Source organism: Tauraco erythrolophus, chromosome 7 (assembly GCF_009769465.1).
Source record: "Tauraco erythrolophus isolate bTauEry1 chromosome 7, bTauEry1.pri, whole genome shotgun sequence".
Lineage (NCBI taxonomy): Eukaryota > Metazoa > Chordata > Aves > Musophagiformes > Musophagidae > Tauraco > Tauraco erythrolophus.
Genome location: NC_141471.1, coordinates 6,103,710 through 6,123,946, shown reverse-complemented (window position 1 = coordinate 6,123,946; position 20,237 = coordinate 6,103,710). Strand labels below are relative to the sequence as shown.

At 39.3% G+C, this 20,237-nt stretch overlaps 1 protein-coding gene across 1 annotated transcript in view; it reads right to left on the bottom strand.

Moving 5' to 3' along the window:
- The window catches only part of LOC104378775 (sodium channel protein type 5 subunit alpha-like), a 34,790-nt gene extending 24,370 nt beyond the window's left edge, over positions 1–10,420 (bottom strand). The window contains exons 1-8 of the mRNA XM_086615061.1: positions 10,166–10,420; positions 9,037–9,155; positions 6,894–7,007; positions 5,163–5,291; positions 4,271–4,362; positions 3,206–3,427; positions 826–883; positions 40–181 (exon numbers count right to left, since the gene is read on the bottom strand). Coding sequence (XP_086471187.1) covers positions 40–181; positions 826–883; positions 3,206–3,427; positions 4,271–4,362; positions 5,163–5,291; positions 6,894–7,007; positions 9,037–9,155; positions 10,166–10,420 — 1,131 coding nt within the window. The remainder of the gene's footprint in view (positions 1–39; positions 182–825; positions 884–3,205; positions 3,428–4,270; positions 4,363–5,162; positions 5,292–6,893; positions 7,008–9,036; positions 9,156–10,165) is intronic.
- Between the last annotated feature and the right edge of the window lie 9,817 nt (positions 10,421–20,237).

Sequence of the window (20,237 nt, the reverse complement as noted above, 5' to 3'; positions counted from 1 at the left end):
ACTAGAAGGCTGGTTCTGAACTATATACAAAGCTGGTACCTGCTGATACAGACGCTCCCAGTAGTCCTGGGTCATCAAGCGGAACAAGGAAAGAAAAGCCCAGCCAAACGTATCAAAACTAGTGAAACCGTAATCAGGATTCGGCCCAATTTTCCAGCATATATAGTCTGGAGGACAGATCCTAGAAATAATAATAGAAAGTGGAGCTCTTTTAACTGCGAAGATTTCAAGAGAAACTTGAGCTTATGTGCGAGTTCTAATTATTATTCAGCTCTGTGTTTTCTTAGATTATAAGACAATTTTCTACTCCAGGTAGTGTTGACTGGAAAGTGAGATGGAAAACACAGCACCCACAACCCAGTAACAAAGACGACAGACTGGAGTAGATCACCAACCCAGGACAACTCCTTCGTCAACAATCCTCATCCCCCTGCAAAGCAGCCACATTTCCCTTCTTGCCCAAACCTGCCCTCCAAAACCCGTGTTTTTTTTTCCCAGTTTAACACTCATTAGCCTTTACAGAGAGGAGTGTGTCTGTGCTGTATCTGAGATCCTTCATGTTTTTTCAGTTCTCCCATATGTCTGTGGGGTAGAGAAAGACAGCACTCAAAGGAATTTATACCTGAATAAGTCAAATGCAGGTTCATGCTTCATTCTCTACAAGTATTACATTACTTGACTGTTTACTATATTTTGTTGTCTATGTTCCTATTTCTGCATTCAAGGAAAGCCTGGAATTTCTGCTTTTGTCTCATATGACTGAGTGAATACAGAAGCACTGAGGGAGAAAACTTCCAAAGACGGAATATTCTTAAGTGCACTTACCCACCACCAGAACCACATAGCAAAATATCTGAGGTCCCTTTTTTCTTAGCAAAGAATGCTATAAAAAAATAGGAAGAAAATTTTAAAACAAAGCACTTTTCAGCCTGAATCCTCTGTCCTTTAAGTAGTTGTAGTAGTGATAGGCAGAGACCTGTAAGTGTATAGGCACACACATAGACAGGTTTCCCATGCTCACAGTAACTACACCAGATTGCAAGATGTCTTGTCCTCATCTACAAATGTACATATGTGTTTGCACAAATTTCAGACTGAAGGCAGTCCTTAAAGCAGAATTTTTAAAAATACTCTCATTTTGGCCACATCTGTATAAAGGAAATCAAGAATCAGAGGGCACAAGCTCAAGCACAGTCCTGGGTTTGGTAATCATTAGCAAACATCATTTAGGGTAGCATAGACCAGTTCTGCTTCAAATAAAAAATAAAAACAGAATCCTATTTTGAGGAAGAAGAAAGAGTATTTGGCAGTGTGGATATACACCACGCCATGTCACTGCTCTGCTGAGCCAGACAGCAGGTCCTAACCCTGCGTAGCTGAAAAATATAGATTTGTCCACTAGGATGCTGGAGCTATGCCCTTTTTGACCTCTTCCCCTGTTTCTCTTGATGAGTTACTCTGATGCCTGACCTTGCAGCAGGCTGAAAGTAATAGCTTTAGTGCTAATAGCTAATTAGCTCCATTAAGATGTGGGTTTATTATCCCACAAGCAAAGGAGGTCTCCTGTCTTCCTGGTGCTTCTCAAACCTCAGCTGTGCTCATCAGGTAAGTCAGCATGACTCAGAGCCAGCAGGAATCTTTGGTATCTGCTGTACCATACCATGTAAATATACCATAAAGGAATGAGTCACTATCCTGGCTGCTTACCACCCAAATTTTTAAAGAAGATTCAGTGATTGCACATCATAACGACATGTAGTTCTCCATGTTGGAGATGGGAACTCACACAAAGTCAGGACTGTAAAAAAATATACAAAGTAACCCGTAAAAAATATACAAAAAATAATAGAAAACTGAGTTTACAGTGCTATAAGTCCTAAATCCTGTAGGAAAGCCATCTAGCTGTCATTAAACCTGTCTGGGCTCTCCTATTCGTTTGCAAATCACCCTGGACACAGGAAGTACAGCACAGGATGTGAGCAAGACAAAGCTTGTGAAGCAACATAGATTTTAAATTTCTTGAGCCCTACATTCTGTAGGCCATTGTCTTTATAAAGCTGCAATGTTCTGCATTAAAAATAAATAAATTAAAATTAAATGGTTTTGTTTCCTGTTTCTCCAGCACAGGAAGCTAGTATTTTTAGCCAGTTTGTCATGTCCATGGTCCCTTGTGTGCTACTCTAGTCACTGCCTGGTTTCTTCTGAAGTTGGCTTTCAATTATGATCTCTACAACATTCTATATATGTACATGACTTTGTTCTCACGTGTGAGTTTTTTGGTAGGTGTGAGAGTTTCTTGCAATAAGTTTTTCTCAAAAATCTTTCATATAAAGACTTTCTCCCCCTGGACTATAAAGTTATTAAAGAAATCCTGTCTGAACAAATCTTCCACGTGGAGTGTATACAAACCACAATCCTGTGTGGCTTTTTTAATGTATTTCAACATATCCCCTGGGAGAATGCTTTTCTCCATATGTAACTGCTGCTATGTCTGAACTTGCTGATGGAGTTTTTCTTCAGTGATAAAGCTTTCTTCATATTTCTGGCATAGACATTGTTTAGTTCGAGTGTATCTTTTCATGTATATTGAGGATTTTCCTTTAGCACTAGGCTTCTCCTTTCTTGTAAGAAATTCAAGAATTGCATCTTACAGTTGCTGTTCCCCTGAGAATGTTTTGGTGCATTTTCAGATATCTGCTCTATGCTTCCATCACCAGCCTCAGTCAAGGCTCATACATGAAAGATGTATATTGTATATATCTTATGTAAAACATAAAATAAGATATATATGATGTGAAGAAGAAAGTAACTGACTTTTAAACAGATTCCTCTGTCTAAAGCCAAAGAATAATTCACTGGGCAACAAAATGAAGATGTGCAGGCTGTTCAGCGCGTAGTAAAAGGTGAACTTTGGGGAATTACAGCAGAGAATGAGCTAATGTGTATTTCAGTTATTGTCATATCATTCTGAGAAACAGGGCTGGATGTTACTGGAAAATCTGGGAGTGCTGTTTCTTATAATGAAGGGAAGAGGTGCTTTCCTGGATGGTTTCAAGCTGCTCTGGTAATCTGAAGGCCATTATCAGGTAGTTACTTATCAAAATATCAATCATGAAAAAATCCGTATTATTTACAGTAATGGTTATACATGCATGCATAGATGTCTATACTACTATCTGAAAAAATAATTAAGGAGAAAAATTACCTGTATCATTGGCAAACAGTTCATAGGACTCCCATGTTTTGTTAAGGAAATCAGACGTTTTACCGAACGCTGTAGAGTTCCTGACACACTTTTGTCTTAGATTGCCCTTAAAAAGCTGGAGGCCTATGAGGGCAAAGACACTCAGGCAGAAAACAGTCAGGATCATCACATTGGCAAGTTTCTTAACAGACTGGATAAGTGCCCCTACAATAATCTTGAGTCCTAAGGAGACAAAGGAAAAATGGGATGAAAAACTGAGATTCATATATCATACTTGATTAGAGCTAAAACAATATAGAACAACCAAAGTACCAAAATTACTGGATACTATGTGGCAAAGATGTTTGCAATGCAAATATAGTTTGGATGAGAGAGTAATTAATATGAGAACAATATTTTTTTCCTGATATAATTGATCTTAAAGTTTCCAGATATTCATCTAATTGCTGTAAGATATTTAGGCAAGGATGAAGAACCAGAATTGGTCTACTTTTTCTTATCCAGAAAGAGTAATATGCATAATTCAAATGACATTTCCAACACTGATAATCTGTGAAGAATCTGGAAATACAGGAAACAATAATGCATATGATCAAAAAGGCTAGAAACAGAAGACACGGGAAACCTACTTGTTCTTAATTTGTATTTAGTCATGAGAAAAAAATCACTGACTTTATAACTAAGGGAAAAGTGAAAAATAAACTGTTTTCTCAGGGATGATGTAAGATCATTAATAATAAAGTCCATTCAGTCACCGGAGATGTTTCTGTAGAACTATAACACATAAACAAACAAGAACATTCTGTAAAACTGACATAGTAAGGTGTTAAAAAATCTTTAAAAGCCTAATGAAAATAAATACAAGATTTTTTTCTAACTCTTGATTTATTCTGGACTGAGACACTATTTGTGTCCACAAATTCAGCTGTGTCTGCAAACAACGAAAGATATGGAGGGGGCGGGGAAGGAGAAAAAAAAAAAAAAAAAGGCAAAAGCCAACATTTTGATTGGAATAAAGAATTGGTTACAAGCAGCAGAAAATATTCAGCAAATAGAGTTTCTTACCTGGGATTATTGAAATGGTTTTTAAAGCTCTCAGAACCCTGAAAGTCCGAAGGACCGACACACTTCCCAAGTTACTAAATGCTCCCACGTACCTGTAAAGTCAGGATGTGATGTCAAGTGATTGAATGGAGTAAACAGGGCAACTATTTTACAGTGGTCATTCTTAACTGTCTATCCTTCTGAGCATATTTTAAGTATTAATAATTTATGTATCAAGGATTTTTCTGAAGACTTATAAAATAGAAACCCATTTCTTGATTATTAAAGTTTCCCTATGAGGTAGCTCTTGGCTTGTGCATAGTTACTTTTGTGTCAGCATCTCGAAATACCATGTGTTTAAAATATAAACAAAGGTAACACTCAAAATCAGTCATTTCAGGCTGAAACACCAGCTGAACTGGTTTCCTTCTATCTGTCTCCCTTCTGTGACTGCATCTAACCAGTACAAAAGCTTTCTAATTACTGCAAACTGAAGCTCAAACTACAAATTTTTGGAGACGAAGAGCCCAAATCTCATCCGCTGTGCTGGTGCCTATACACATGGTTCTATCTCCAAACTTACACTTTCATTCACAGGATCAGGATGCCTGTATCTGACAGCCCAGCTATTCCTTTCCACTGATTGGAATCCATCCGCTCACGTACACTCACCACGGAGCGTATCTTGCTCTGCACAGCTCTATTCCCTTCTTCAAAGACTAATACATTGTTGTTATACAGTGAGCCATAAAACAAGGGGAAGAGTCAATGTCCTAGACAGTTTCAGATGCAATTAGGACCCACAGGTATTATTTTTTTTTGTACTGCAGACAGCCTTTTGCACCACAGCAACAAGAACTTCAAACACAGAGCGCGAGCGCAGGTAATCCGTATTTCATACGTTCCCACTTACGCCATAACGATAACACTGAAATCCAACCAGTTCCAGGGATCCCGAAGGAAAGTGAACTCGTTTAGACAGAATCCTCTTGCCAATATTTTTATTAATGATTCAAAAGTGTAAATGCCGGTGAAAGTAAATCTAAGGAAGGGAGGAAAGTGCCAAAGGAAAACAGCAATATTAGCAATTAACGGAAGAGGGTAAGAGACACAGTCAGACTATTTATTGTCTAGGCCAACAAACCAAGCCAATGCTGCAGAGAAGGAATGGAAAGGCTGCAGATGATTTCGTGTATCCTATCAGTGTCTGACTTATATGTACTTTGAGACAGTAGTTGACTTCAATCCGGACATGGCGATTAACTTGCACATCTGTGATATGGGGGTTTTTGGCATTCAACAATTTTTTTCAAGCTCTTTCATGTGAGTCCTCATAGTCTGAGAAACACGAGACTCCTAGCTACTTGCTAAAACGCAGATCAAAATTTGTACCTCCCTCCGGTTTCAAGTGGCCGAGGAACATGTGATATGCTGTGTGTCATTTCCTTTGGGCACGCAGCATCCATTTCTGTGCAGAATGTTTAAAACACTTAAGGAAACACAAGAGCACAGGATTTTGAATTTAAGATGGCAATTATTCTATTAACCAAAAATTATCAGTAAAAGCTCTTCTGGACTTATTGAGTGCACTTATCATTTCAACAAGAGAGATATCTCCCTACAGAATTCAAAAGGCATTCATTTGGTAGTCAGCAAATGCACTAAGAAATTCTATGGATGTAGTGCTTCCCTTTTCATCTGGAAATAAGTATTCTGAAATTATTATTGAAATGCATTTGAACAGTAGTCTTGATGCCAACAGCAGACACAACCCTTCTCTCTTCTATAATGCTCTCCTAGGTAGAGAAGTATCTCAGTATCTTCTGGAGATATGTGTGTTAATACCACACAATATTGTTCCTGCTTGCATGAGGATTTGCCATTCTCAGCAGTTTCAGTGGCATCTAACATGAGATAGTCACAAACAATTTGAGAGCTGTTTTTAAAACTAAATATTTTGGAATATTTTCCTTTTTGTTAAGTGTTAGAATTATCAGGGTTCATATTCTAACATTTTTATGCCAAATTGAAAAAGTGAGAGCTGAAATATTATTTAAAAAAACCAAAACCAAAACCAAAACCAACTATGGGATTATCCAGCTGAAGTGTGACTACAAAGGCATGGATTCATTGTGATTTAACATTGCAAGTGTTGGCAGCGCTGAAGATAAGAGCTTTACTTTCTCACAGCATCCTGCAGGCCAGGAGCTTCTGACAGAACATTTTATCAGAGCAAAACTCAGCATTCCAATATTATTAAAAAGAATTTTAAAAGACAGCAGCTCTTGATGTGCTTCATCAGCGTCAGAAACAATGAGAAATACGTCTGGATAAAGAGCAAATAATTACTGACTAACTTCAGAAAGTGGGACAACAAACTGGAGCAGTAGGACAGACACGAAGCTAGTTCAACAGAGGAACATAATCTACACTTACTCCTGTCCTATAACACTACACTTATTGTAGATATTGAATTTAAAGACAAAAATACTCACTCAAAGTAAAAAAAAATTACAAAGTCCTAACACAAGCAACTTTCCTTCTAAATCCTTCATAAACTATCTTGAGTGAAAGCTGGAAGACAAGTCTCAATAATTCAGTATAACTACGGAATTAAAAAACATACGTACCCACAGATACTTACTCAACATACTTGTTCCACGAAGGAGACGAAGACGACCTAGAGGACTCAGCCAGAGCCATGAATACACAATTAGTTATAATAGTGCACATGATAAACAAAGTGAATAATGTAAATCATGGGAGTGAAGGCAAAGAATATGACATTGATTCAGAAATGCAGGCAGATATTCTATCAGTCATAGAGGCATTGTCTGGTTTTGAGTTTAAAGCACATGTAAAAACAGCATGCACACGTATTTTCTGATTTTGAGTCGTATCAGATGACAACACTCTACTGTTGTTATTCATGCCATCTGGACTTCTCTATGGGCTAGAGATCTGCTGCTCTTAGCATTGCGAGCTTGGTAGAAGGATCCTCAACGACTCAAAGCGTGGGAGGAAGGATGCATTTTTAGTTTCAATTTATAGCATAAAAGTTAAAAACGTGCCCAAGGTCACACAGGTGAAGCCCAAACCTGACTCTAAATAGGCAGAGCTGCGCTCTTCTGATGGGCCAGTGTGAAGCTTGCCAGGGTACTTGCAGGTGTCTCAGGGCACACTAGATGCTCATGTTTAGCCAACTTGTGAGGCTGCCCAGCTGCTCTCTGGGACCTGCTGACTATAGGGTACGAACAGGAACTTGAGCATCTAGCCCTGCTGTAGACACCTGAGCTTCAGCACTTGTCCCTTGAGCTGAATGTCATGCCTATGTCATTTTGGCAATCCAGGAGGAAAATGTGCATGGGAAAGACATCAAGCCTTTCTATCATTCATCCTCTCTGTCCCCGTAAAAAATCTCCTGGCTTTAGCTCTAGGCATGATCAAACTGTCACAAACCCAGGAGATGGACCACTAGTGTTGAAATGGCAGTATCAGCCATCTTACTGCCCAAGGAAAGCCTCAGATGAGAGGCATCACTCCTCCAGAGATGTCTGTACACTGCTACAATGCCATCTTTGGACCTATTGCAGCTAACTGAGCATCACACAGCCAGGAGATGGCTGGAAACCTAAAATCCACACAGGGATACCACAGATTCTATACTGGGACTGATTCATAAAACTATAGAATCATAGAATGGTTTGGATTGGAAGGCACCTTAAAGATCATCATCTAGTTCCAATTCCCCTCCCATGGGCAGGGACACCTTCCACTATATGAGATTCTTCAAAGCCTCATCCAACCTGGCCTTGAATGCTTCCAGGAATGGAGCAGCCACAACTTCTCTGGGCAACGTGTTCCAGTGCCTCACCACTCTGAGAGGGAAGAATTTCTTTCTTATCTCTAATCAAAGTCTATCCTCTTTCAGTTTAAAGCCTTTGCCCCTTGTCCTATCACTACACGCCCTTGTAAAATGTCCCTCTCCAGCCTTCCTGTAGGCCCCCTTTAGGTACTGGAAGGCTGCTAGAAGGTCTCTCCAGAGCCTTCTCTTCTCCAGGCTGAACAATGCCAATTCTCTCAGCCTGTCTTCACAGGAGAGGTGCTCCAGCCCCAGGCAACAGTGTTATTGTTCTGGTCTCATTCCCCAGTGCCAAACTGGAGCAATAAACTAGCAGTTCCTGTTCTCTAAATTCGATGTATGAGGTGAGGTCTATATTACCTTTTTATTCCAAAGGAATTCCCTGCCACAGCATCCCTGAAAATTTTCACTTTCATATACAAAAGACATAGTTTTTTGATCTGATTCCTAAAGAAACTAAGTTTGCACAATTTTTCTTTCCATGTGTTTTCATATGTGTGCCTGTCTATCTCAGTCTTTTTTCCTTAAAATTGCTCAATGATTTATCAGCTTTGGCACATGAGTTGAATTTAATTCCTATAGTTTGTTTAAAGAGAAGGTGAGGAAGAGGATAGAGACCTTATTAGTCTTCTCACTGAGAAAGGCTTCAGCATGAGATACTTGCGTATGAGGCATCGGATGATAATTGATCATTCTTAAAACACAAATCTATAGAAAATCAGGCTTTAATACCTCTAGTAGACACACAGAACTATTTATTTCTAGGTAATACAAGAACAACCAAGACAATAATGATTTCAAAAGTAATTCATAATTAGAAGTCATCTGGAGTGAGGAAAAGATTAGATTCATTCAGTGGTCTAAAATATAAAAGCACAACATTATGCAGCTTTTCATAGAGCGAATGGAGTCAACAAAAGGATATGAATGTACTAAAATTTTAATTGCTGTTCTTCGGATTGGATGGAAAGGACTTAGGATCCATAAGGCACGTGTAGCAGTAAATCTGAAGATTGTTTTCTGTTTGTTTAGCACTATGAAAACCTTTTAAAAAAAAAAAGAAAAAAGAAAAAACAATCATGAAATAAAGTTTTCAAGAAGTTGAAGAGAGAACATATTTTTGTACTAGATCTGGTTGCATCAGAGATGAGAAAGACCTTGTTTTTAACTTTAGCATGTTTAAATGGGAAGGCTCTGTAGCACTTTGCTATCCTTTCATCATAAACTGATGAAAGAGTTAATACTCATTAACTGTCAAGCTGCAAAAATATCGTCAGCACAAACTTATTTTTTAACCCTTGGATCTTGCAAAGAGCTGTGCACAGAACTGATCTTGCTATGACTATTCTCAGAAAGCAAATCCGACCTCTTGTTGAGTCAAGATATGCAGAGGTGGAAGGAAGAATTGGAGACATTTTCATTATTAGCTGTTATTGGTAGTGATCTTCCAGCTGTTAAGACTATAGAAATTACTTCGAAGTATTAACCATTTCTCAAGCAATAAACTTAATTTCTGATTGCTTAGTTCCCACTTCTCTGTTCTTTATTGAAAATCATATTCTTCAATACTTCATTACTAGAATATGGAGCTTGAATAACTAGGTTTTAAGGATTCATCAGCAAACGTTTTAAAATAATTTTTATATTTAGTTGATCATTTATTGTACATGTAAGTGGAGCATAAGCATTGAGATAGAGAGGAACATGTTTCAAACCACAGAATTTAAGAAAATTTACAAAATTACTATCATTTCTTGTAGATCTGACTCAAAATCCTCTTTTCTTCCTTCATCCATTTTATTTTTTCTGCTTCTATTCCGATGCAAATGTTAATGAAGTTTGTATTATTTAATTCCTAGAATTCAAAATGAAGCTTTTTTTAAGAAGATTACAGCACGTCATTCAGCTGTGCCAACTGCCTGCATTATTATAACCTATGATGATAGTTTTTCCAAAGGGATGTAAGCAAAATTATTTGACAGATCATTCACATAATCACTTTCTAGTGACACAATCAAACAAATTAAAATCCAAGCATCTTGGTTGGCTCTAACCTTAAGATCTTTGTAGTATGGGTCGATATCTTCCAGTGGTTCCCCAATGAGATCTGGAGGAGGATTTCCATACAGAGCTGGTAACTTCTGGAAAGCTTTTAGGTCAAGTTGAGGACGTGATTTCTCCTCAGGTTTCTGGTCTATACTATTTCTTTGACAATTCTTCTTGGCAGCAATTCTCTTTTCAATAGCAGCCAAGGATTCGTAAGTGAACTTACGGAAGTTGTTGGTACCAGGAAATAAGAACTCAGCCATTTTTCATTCTTCTTTTCCTGTCACTGATTCTGTCCAAATAACAGAAACAAGTAGAAAGGATGTCAAGTAACTCCAAAACAAGTAAATTGTGAAAAATGAAGAACTAGTTGCCCATGCATGGCTCATAACATCAACTTTTTGAGCCATCAACTTCTAAAAACAACAACAAAAAAAATTATCAATACCTTTTCAAGTGAGATGTCTGTTTGTTGTTTTTCTTTAAATTACATGTATCTGATAGGATGTGGGCAGACATCTATACATTTAAGAGGGTATTTAGAGCACCTCGTGTAAGACATTATTCTGAATGCTCTTGAGCTGTTTATCAGAAAAACCTGAGGTGTTGGTTCAAACCAATATTTGGAAAGAGGACAGTAAAACCCATCAAACTGCAACAACATCAAATATGTGGAAACTGTGTCTGCAACAGAAGGACTAAGTATTAAATTCACTAGTGCAGATGTAAGTATTCAGGTGGATAACCCATCCTGGTGGTGTCTGTACAGGAATGATTAGTGTCCAAGTGTCAGATTTAACTCGTGACCCATACAGTCAGTACTGACTGACATGGTGGACAAAAATGCTTGATCTGACAAATATTAAGCATGAAGTTTATATTTTATGTCGACTTATCAGAACAACAAAAGTGAGATTATACTAGAAAAATACTTTGCATTATTTAATGGAGAATTTTGGTCTGGTATTGGATAGGATCCATTCTGCTAAATGCTACCTGAGTCCATAGTTTGGCAGAACAGTGAATCCAACCTTCTACCTTAACATTGTGAAAAGCTTCAAAGCAAGCCCATGAAGTACACATATATTGACAGTGAAAAAAATGAAAATGGTACACATAATACTATGATTCAGACCTGCACCCTTTGTGCTAAACTCACTGAAAAGCTCTATAAGGAGATTTCTCTAAAATATTTGCTTTGATTATGACCTCTAGGAAGAAACTGTTGATTCAGTCATGGAGCTATGGAGCCAGTGCAGTCCCACCTGCAGACTGAAATGATCCCATCTGGTCGAGGACTTTACCCAGGATGGTTCACTGCTGAGTCTGTGTGGAAGATCACATTAGAGGCACACAGCCAGGTCTTTCCATTAAGAAGCTGTCACCACCACTTCAATGTGTCCTTCAAAACTGACTCCATAACTAGCTGTCAGAGCTTATCTTGGAAAGTTTAAGCTGTCCTCGCTGGACGGCTGCCAGATGCCCTGCTCTTGCAGCTTTCCTTTCCAGGCACTACATGTGACATACCAGGTAAACACAAAGCCTGAATCAAAGGCTTTGTTTTACTGAAAATAAATAATTGTACTGCCTGAGTGCTCCCTGTATCCTCCCCTACCATGCAATGCCATTTCACTTCTCCCCAAATACATTGTGATTTCAGTTGTCTTCATATTACTGAACTGTAGGAAACCACTGCTGTGAGAACAACAGCTGGAGGCCAGTGACAAACTTACTGCAGTGAAATCTCTTAATTTTTACAGTCTGCCTGCCACTCCCCTTAAATAAGCACACAAAATTATAAATATGAAAGGTAACCCTTGCTTTCAGTACAAAATAGCAACATTTCTGGAAGAGAACTAGGACATTCAGGCAAGATGTTACACTTTTCAAGATCAAGCTAACAATCTGGAAGCTGTGCGTAGTAATATAGCAAAAATGAAAACTATAACATCCACTCCCAAGTTTTCAGGTCTCAGCTAGCCAAAGTGATATTTGTTTTGTTGATGCTCAGAGTAATTTAGACGTTGTGGTATCAGTAATGAGAGCTGTGAATGATGCATGAAGTGACACAATTTCTGTGCAATGCGCAGAGGGAATACAATAATTACTTTATTCTACTTTGTGCCAAATCATCCAAACATACCCATCCCTCCACAGAGCTCCTCCATAAAAGTCTACCAGATCTCAAAAGTTCACCATTAAAATTCCAGGTTTGTGGCAGATTTCTTTGTGATTTTTCTCTCCTCTCTTCCACAAAGCCATCTTTCAAATCCCAGAAAAGAGACTGTGATTGTCACGCAGTTCTCCCCAAAAACTATTAGAAGGCAGAGCAAAATCTAGGAAGACAAGATGTTGCTGGCTAAAGCCAAGGACGGGGAAATAGGAGGAAGCATGAGGGCATATAGAGTCTGCAAATCCTTGGCTGGAGCTGGAGACCAAGCAGGGGAATCTTTCCTGGTGGTTTTATAAATTGCTTCACAGGTGAACAAACATTAAGGGAAGGAAATCAAGTCTTGTGCTTGCTATCTCACATGTCAGCAGCAAAATTTCCATTGATAACAGTTGCAAGCCATGGAGTAGAAGACTAAACTGCACTTTGCTTTCATGGGCAGTTCTGAGCTACTCAGCCTAGTCTTAAATAAAATTTAATGATTATTAAAAATGGAGTAATCCAGAAAAGATGTTCCAATTCATTTAAGCATCTTTTAAAATATCTCCAGAATAATTTCTGCTACTCGTAGTGTCATGGGTTAGGCCGATCCGGCAACTAAACTCCACGCAGCTCTCCCACCCCAGTAAAATGGAGAGGAGAAAAATGTAATAGAAGAGCTGAGGGTCGAGACAGCAACAGAGGAGCACCCACCAACCACGGTCCCGGGCAAAAGAGGCTGTTTTCCTAAAGCAAAACTATTTATTAACAGCTACCTACAAAGAGAAAAGCAAACAAAAACGGTTACTTGAGAGGATAACAAGAAAACAAGGCCAGGTCTTAAAACCAACACCACTCCCCCCCTTTGCCTCTTCTTCCCAGCTCTACCTCCTCCCCCCAGTGGCGCAGGGGGGCAGGGAATGGGGGAGTGCAGGTCAGTTCATTCCAAGTTGTTACTGCTGCTTCCCTTAAAGGAGAAGGAGTCCTTACACCATTGTCCCTTGCTCCAGTGGATCCCCTACTCACAGCGAAAGCGTGAATCCTGCCCGCTAGAAGTCAAATCCTTACCCCATTGGATTTGCCCCAAGTGCGGGCTTTACCAGTCCTGGACCTTTAAGGAGCTGTAGCCACTCGCTCCGGCGTGGGCCATCACACAGACTTTAACTGCGCTCCGGCGTGGGGCGTCATATCGACCTCAGGCTCAGGCATCTCCTTTAACAAAGCACCTCCCCATCGGCGGGGGCCATCCCACGGACTCTAGATGCGCACCGTGCTCAGGCTCTGGCATCTCTTCTCGACGTGGATCCTCCACGGGCTGCGAGTGGGTCTCTGCTAGCTCCACCGAGGACCGGTTGCAAAGGGGGTGCTCGCAAAGGGGACTCAGCCGCGGCTCATATTGTTCCGTTCCATCTTCTCTGACCTGTGTGATCTGCGTGGCCGTTTCTCTCAGATCTCAGTCTTTTCTGGGTGAACTCGGCCCGGTGGGCGCCCCGGCAGCGGGGCTCTCCCCGAGTTCCCCAAGCGGCTCCGCCGCCGCCACCCTCGACCGGGCGGGCACCGGGAGCGGGGGCCGTGCCCCCCTCCCCTCTCCTCGCTCCTGGGCACCGGCACACCTTTCCGGTTCCTTTGTCCGACGTAAATAGGGCAATTCGCAGAGGCGTCGGTTGGCTCAAGCCCCGAGGGGGATGGGAGTCCGGTGTGATGGGCAGCTTCTGCCAACCGGACCTCCCCCCCGCTACAGACCATGACACGTAGTCTCAGGAAGGGTAGCATACAAAGTACTGCTGAGATGTATTTAGGTTTTTATAAGACCAGGTTTAGATTTAGCAATTTGACCAAAAGAAGTAAAAAGTGTTAATGCCAGAACATTTTTTCCCTTGCTGTCACAGAAGAAACAAAGTATCATTTTGACCTTTTCTCCAGACTTGAAATACCTACAAAATAGTGTGATGTTTAATATCTCTTTAAAATTTAAAGTTATCTTATCCTACGATTGACAGAAGAGCAGAGAATGTTGAATGAAGTCAACATGATCGAAGAATAATAAGAAGAAAATCAGGAAAAACATTTATAATTTGTTCTTTTAGCTGTCAAATGTATTTTCTATGAATATTTCTCGAATATCAAAATGTGTAACTAGATAGCTTTCTGAAGTTAGTCTGCTTTCTTCCAAATGTGTTTTGGTCTTTAGGAATGTTCATTGTGACAGACTGTCAAAGATATTTTCTCTCCTTTTCTTACTATCACAATCATCCCAATTCAATCCTCAGTTAATGAATAAAAGTTGTTCTGAGTTATTTGATTTCCTGGCTTCATAATCTATTATGGAAAGGAGTAAAAACATTTTGACAATTACTGTGATCAGCATGACCAAGGTAATTAGTATGATCAGAGTGGCCAGGATTACCTTATTACTTTTTTTTCTATAGCTTGCATGATTGCTACTCTTGTGTGTTGAAACTGTCCCTTTGATTTAAAAAAGCTTTCATAATTCACACAGAAATTCTCTCTTAAGTAACTGGAATAACACTTGTTTAAAGACTGTATGTGAAAAGCCTTGTCCTATTGGAACAACTGAAACTTTATTATTGTCTTCAGTATAGATGATTTTGCATCTTATCCAGCGATAATACCCAATGCCTGGAGGAGCAAATTTAGGGATTCTAGACTGATCTAGCTGTTGGTACCCTGATTAATTATTTCAGGAGCCAAGAACATCAATATGGAACTTGGAAAGCCATGCCAATGGCACCACCCATAGTTACTATGGTAGCCTTGGGCTGTGTTGCATCTTTCTGGGTCTGAATTTTCAGCAGATAAGATAAATTTTTCTAGAACTGAATAATGAAATATTTAATTAACAGCAGTTCAAACCTTATGTAGAACTGGTTTATTCTTTCCTCAAAAAATTTCTATATTTTATGAGGCAGATGATTTAATCAAACCAAATTGTCTTAATGATCTTTAAAACATGTATGAAAATAACTTTTCTATATCAACACATGTAATTCTTTCATCATAGAATAATTCAGGTTGGAAGGAAACTCAAGTCTCTAGTTTAACCTTCTGCTCAAAGATGGGTCAATCATGAGGTCAGGGCTTTATCCAGGCAAATCTCCAAGGACCAAGACTGCACAACCTCTTTGAGCAATCTGTTCTGATGCTTCACTGTCTTAATCCATTTGGATCCGTTGTCTCAATTTCTGCCCCTAGCCTCTTGCCTTCCCACCATACATCACTGTAATAATAAAAGAAACCAAGAAATAGAATATTGCATTAATTTGAAAGGTAAAAGGCAACACCTCCACAAACACCTCTGTATAAGGAAAATAAATACTATATCTACTTCAGACCATTTAGTCTACCTATTAACAGCAGCCTACAAGAAACATCTCACAAGCCTGGATAACACCATACAGTTTACTCCATTAAAATTGCCAAGAGAGACAATGGACAACTTATTTGCTCATTAGTTTCTCACCTTTAGAACATTATGTTTTACCTGAATTGAGCTGTGGCACTATCCTTTGAATATCCCGAGTTCAACCCCAAAATTTACCTTCCCTAGACAACCTGGTAAGAGCTCCAGTTTGTTGAGTCTCCTCTTGGAAGGCTCCTGGCATGAAAGGAGATGGCAACAGCTAATCTAGCTACCAAACACTCTCTTTACAATTGACAAAGCTGAGGACACCCAGTTGATGATAAGAAAACACATGAAGTGTTGAAAAATGCAACTGATTTTTTTCATTGCATATAAACAAAATTTAACATGAGATAAATTCCACTCTTTCAATCTGGAATTTACAGTTTATAAATCCCTGCACCAGGGAATGAAGGTAGTAAACAATGTAGAGATTCACAAAATTATTTACAAAGACCTGATAAAGGCTTTTAATGTCCATCCAGAAAGACCCTTTGAGTGGGATTGATCTCACCTCACTGCAGACATCTGAAAGTTAGACAGCTACATCTCCACTAGCTTTCCAACTGCCTACTGAGATATCTATTCACATTTCTTTCAGGATGAAATGAATCACATCTCGGGGTGCCAGCTGACTACAACTGAGGACCTGAGATGTCTCAAGTAAGATGAAGCAAATTCAAATCTTTGTCTCCATTAGGCCTACTCTTCTTGCTGCCTTGACTAACAGACAAATGCTAAACTTTCAAAGATTAGTAATTCTACAGCCAGTGGTAGAACTGGGTAAACATCATTAGTAACCAGCAGAGTGTGAATACATGAAAATTTAGGATTGCCTTATATGACATTGTTTCCTTAATGACTACTTACAGGACAAGCCTTCTTGGCAATTAGTGAAGTGCTAAGTCACATTTTCTTTTGCATGGTAAAGGTGGACTAATTATCAGCTACTTTGCTATCATAAATAATTTAAATCTGTGCAGAGATCACTTTTTGTAAGTGCTTGAGCAATCAATTGACAAGTTGTCAACTGGCCAGTTGCAAGCACCAAGGAGGTTAAGAAACTCTCTGGCAGCACAGTAATCTGAAAGAAAAGAGCTGAAAAAGCTTTTAATGACCCTAGATCAGTCTATTACCTAGGAGTTAGGATGATTTAGATATAATCAGCATAGTTATTACCATAAGCCCATGAACTTTAACTGGTAGTTTTGGTTTGCCTATGGAAACAGCTAAACTGTGGAGAAGAAAAGGCTCCGGGGTGATCTTATTGCAGCTTTCCAGTACTTAAAGGGGGCCTATAGGAAAGCTGGAGAGGGACTTTTTACAAGGGCGTGTAGTGACAGGACAAGGGGCAATGGATTTAAATTGAAAGAGGGGAGATTTAGATTGGATATAAGGAAGAAATTTTTCACTCAGAGAGTGGCGAGGTACTGGAACAGGTTGCCCAGAGAAGTTGTGGCTGCCTCATCCCTGGAAGTGTTCAAGGCCAGGTTGGATGAGGCTTTGGGCAACCTGGTGTAGTGGAGAGTGTCCCTGGCCATGGCAGGGGGGTTGGAACTAGATGATCTTTGAGGTCCCTTCCAACCCAAACCATTCTATGATTGTATGATTCTAACAACCTATTGGTCATCAAGAAGTGCAAAAGTGTTCAGAAGTGGCCAGAACAAGATTGTGAGCACCATCAGCAAAACCAACAATGACAGTGCAGTTTGAACTGAGTAGTCATCAACACGGGATTCCCTACCCATCCCTGTAACTAAGAGCAGTGGGGGTAAACAGAGGACAAAGAAAAACTGGTGATAAACTCCATGACTCAACAACAGGATTCAAGACTGTCTCTCCAACCTCTGAGGAACTCAGGGAGTGAAGCTGTGGTACGGGAAGGTCATGTAACTCATAAAATTGCATATATCTGAGATTAAAGCCTGTTGGTATCCAAGTCTGTTGACACTCCACACTGTGGTCTTACACGGTGACAATTGCATAGAAACCTGAGATAAAAATCTCCTTCCTATGCTGTTACCAAGAAGATTGACCAGTTGCTGAACACAGGCGACAGGACAATAAAGCCCAGGTGTGGAGTTTTAAAATACAAAGGGAAGAGACAGGTTAGGACTGAGCCCTCTCCTAACTTGAATAGTATGTGTGCTTAGAAACCCTGAGTGAAACAGAATATATCTTGATTTAGAAGTGCCGTACCAACAAATATCAGCTGGTCTGGAGGCTGACTTAAGAAGCATGGCCAGAAAGTGTGAGTTGCTCATTTTTCAGCCCTGCGAAGTGGCGAAGAGGAGGAGGAAAAGGAGGAGAAAGGGAAATTCATTCCTTTCACCAAGCTTGGCAGGCTGGGTCCTGTCAACGGGACAACAGTGAAAGGAAGGAGCATGTGCTGCAAGTTACATTTAGCAGCCAGGAGAGAGACAAGTTGTGATTTTTAACTGCATATTTTCTATAATACTGGACTGAATCATCTGCAGATTTTATGAATATTCAAGCTTTGTAGCAAATGGAGGGAATTTGAATTCTCTTCACTCATAAGAACTGAGAACTAATTTCTACTTCAAATTTGCAAGAGGCCAAGGACACCCATGTAAGAGTTGCTGCAATTGTATTCAGATCGCATTACTAAATGGTAACTTGGGTTTTTGCATTTGAGATTTAAGGCTCTAAAGACCAGACTGCCAACAGGTCAAATGTGGTTAATGTGATTAATGGTTCTATAAACTTTTAGCTTGGGTTAATATGACTTGATTACAACAGAAACTATAGAAACTCAGTGAAATACATGGATGAGATCTTGGACTGTTACCGTTAACAGAAAGTACTAAATGCACTGAAAGTATCACAGATTTGACATTTCTTAGTTCTGAAGATTGGTTTCACCTTGTCCATTTTGATACAGAAAGGTCTCTTAGCAGCAGGATATATGGTTCACAGAACAAAACTTTAGATACAACATCAGGGAAACATTTTTCCCCCAAATCATAACAAAAGTCAAATAGTCCATGAAATAAAATCTGAAAGAAACCACAAAACTGTTAATAAAATACAGTGAGAAAACTTCTAATATGTTTTTTTAGAAAAAAACTTTTCTCCAGCATATAGCCTAAATGGCAAGAACCTCCTGAGCAACTGTTTGTGTTAGGTCTCTGTACCACTTACCTCCACAGTTCATAGAATCATAGAATCATAGAATCGTTAGGGCTGGAAGGGACCTTCAAAGGTCATCTAGTCCAACCCCCCTGCAAGGAACAGGGATATCTCCAACTAGATCAGGTTGCTCAGGGCCTTCATCATCCTTATCATCCTAATAAAACACTTTCCTATGATGTACAGCTCTATTCCACTTGAAATCACTTCTCTAGAGGTTTACCTGTTGTCTCTGTGGCGAACTGAACACACATTAACCACACCTAGCAGATAAAAGTTATTGCAGCTGCTTCAAATGCGAACTTGAAACGTTTAATCTCTTCTGCTTCATCAAAGCAAAGACCTGTTTCTATGAGTTTCAAAAGTTTTTCTTTTCTGTTGCAAATTCACCACCAAACCACAAAATTTGTATTCTCCTCGACTGCATCATTCATTAATTTACTTCCCCACCAATATTCACTTATTAATCTGCCCCACAGTTTATCTTGATAAAAGCATTCACCACAGTCCAGCACATTTCACAAATAAAACAGATTTAATTAGCCCTTTGTTTTTTAAAAAAATCAATTTAAAGTAAGATCCATTCTTCTTGAGTCTCAAAAAATAAGTGTTAGTCTGTACCAGAAAAATATTATTAAGCATAAACCTATGTAAGAGAGAGTAAGAAATTTAAAGCTAAAGCTTAAGGTTATTGACATTTTTCTGTCTTTACTTTGAACTAAAAATTATAAACAGAGAATCTGAACTTGTATATCAAATATACCTCCCCACTATTTTTATGCACAGAATAAAAACTTCTTTATATACCTATTCACTCCTCTATGTTTTATTTTTGACCCTAGTCAACTCATTTCAGCAAAATAACAAGTCAAAACCATAGGGCAAACTCCTGTGCAAACATATGGCATTGGAGGGAATAAATATTCACTCCTCCCCACTTTCGTTTTCTTTTACAGACCATTCACCTACAAAAAAAAAATTCTGCTCAGGTTCTTTAATGATTTTTTAGGAAAATAAAAGGTCACTGAATCCTACAGAAGACCCTACCACAAACCACCCTTTTTCTAAGACCAGAAAGTGCAGTAAACCACAGGACTTACATTATTTTCCATCCTCTCTAAGTGAAGATTTGAGGAGTCACTTCTTTCTATGCAAGAGAAACATACCTCAGCCAAGATATCTCCCAAGAAAGAGTTGGAAAAACCTCCTCACTGCCTTTATCATCTCTATTTCCCCTTTCAGCAATCCCTCACCACTCTGGCAATACTCTTCCTTCAGGGACTGTGCTATTTGTACACGGGGGGTGTTGAGGGAGGCGTCTATTTAGCCATCAAAGTAACTGATGTGATTATACAAGGTC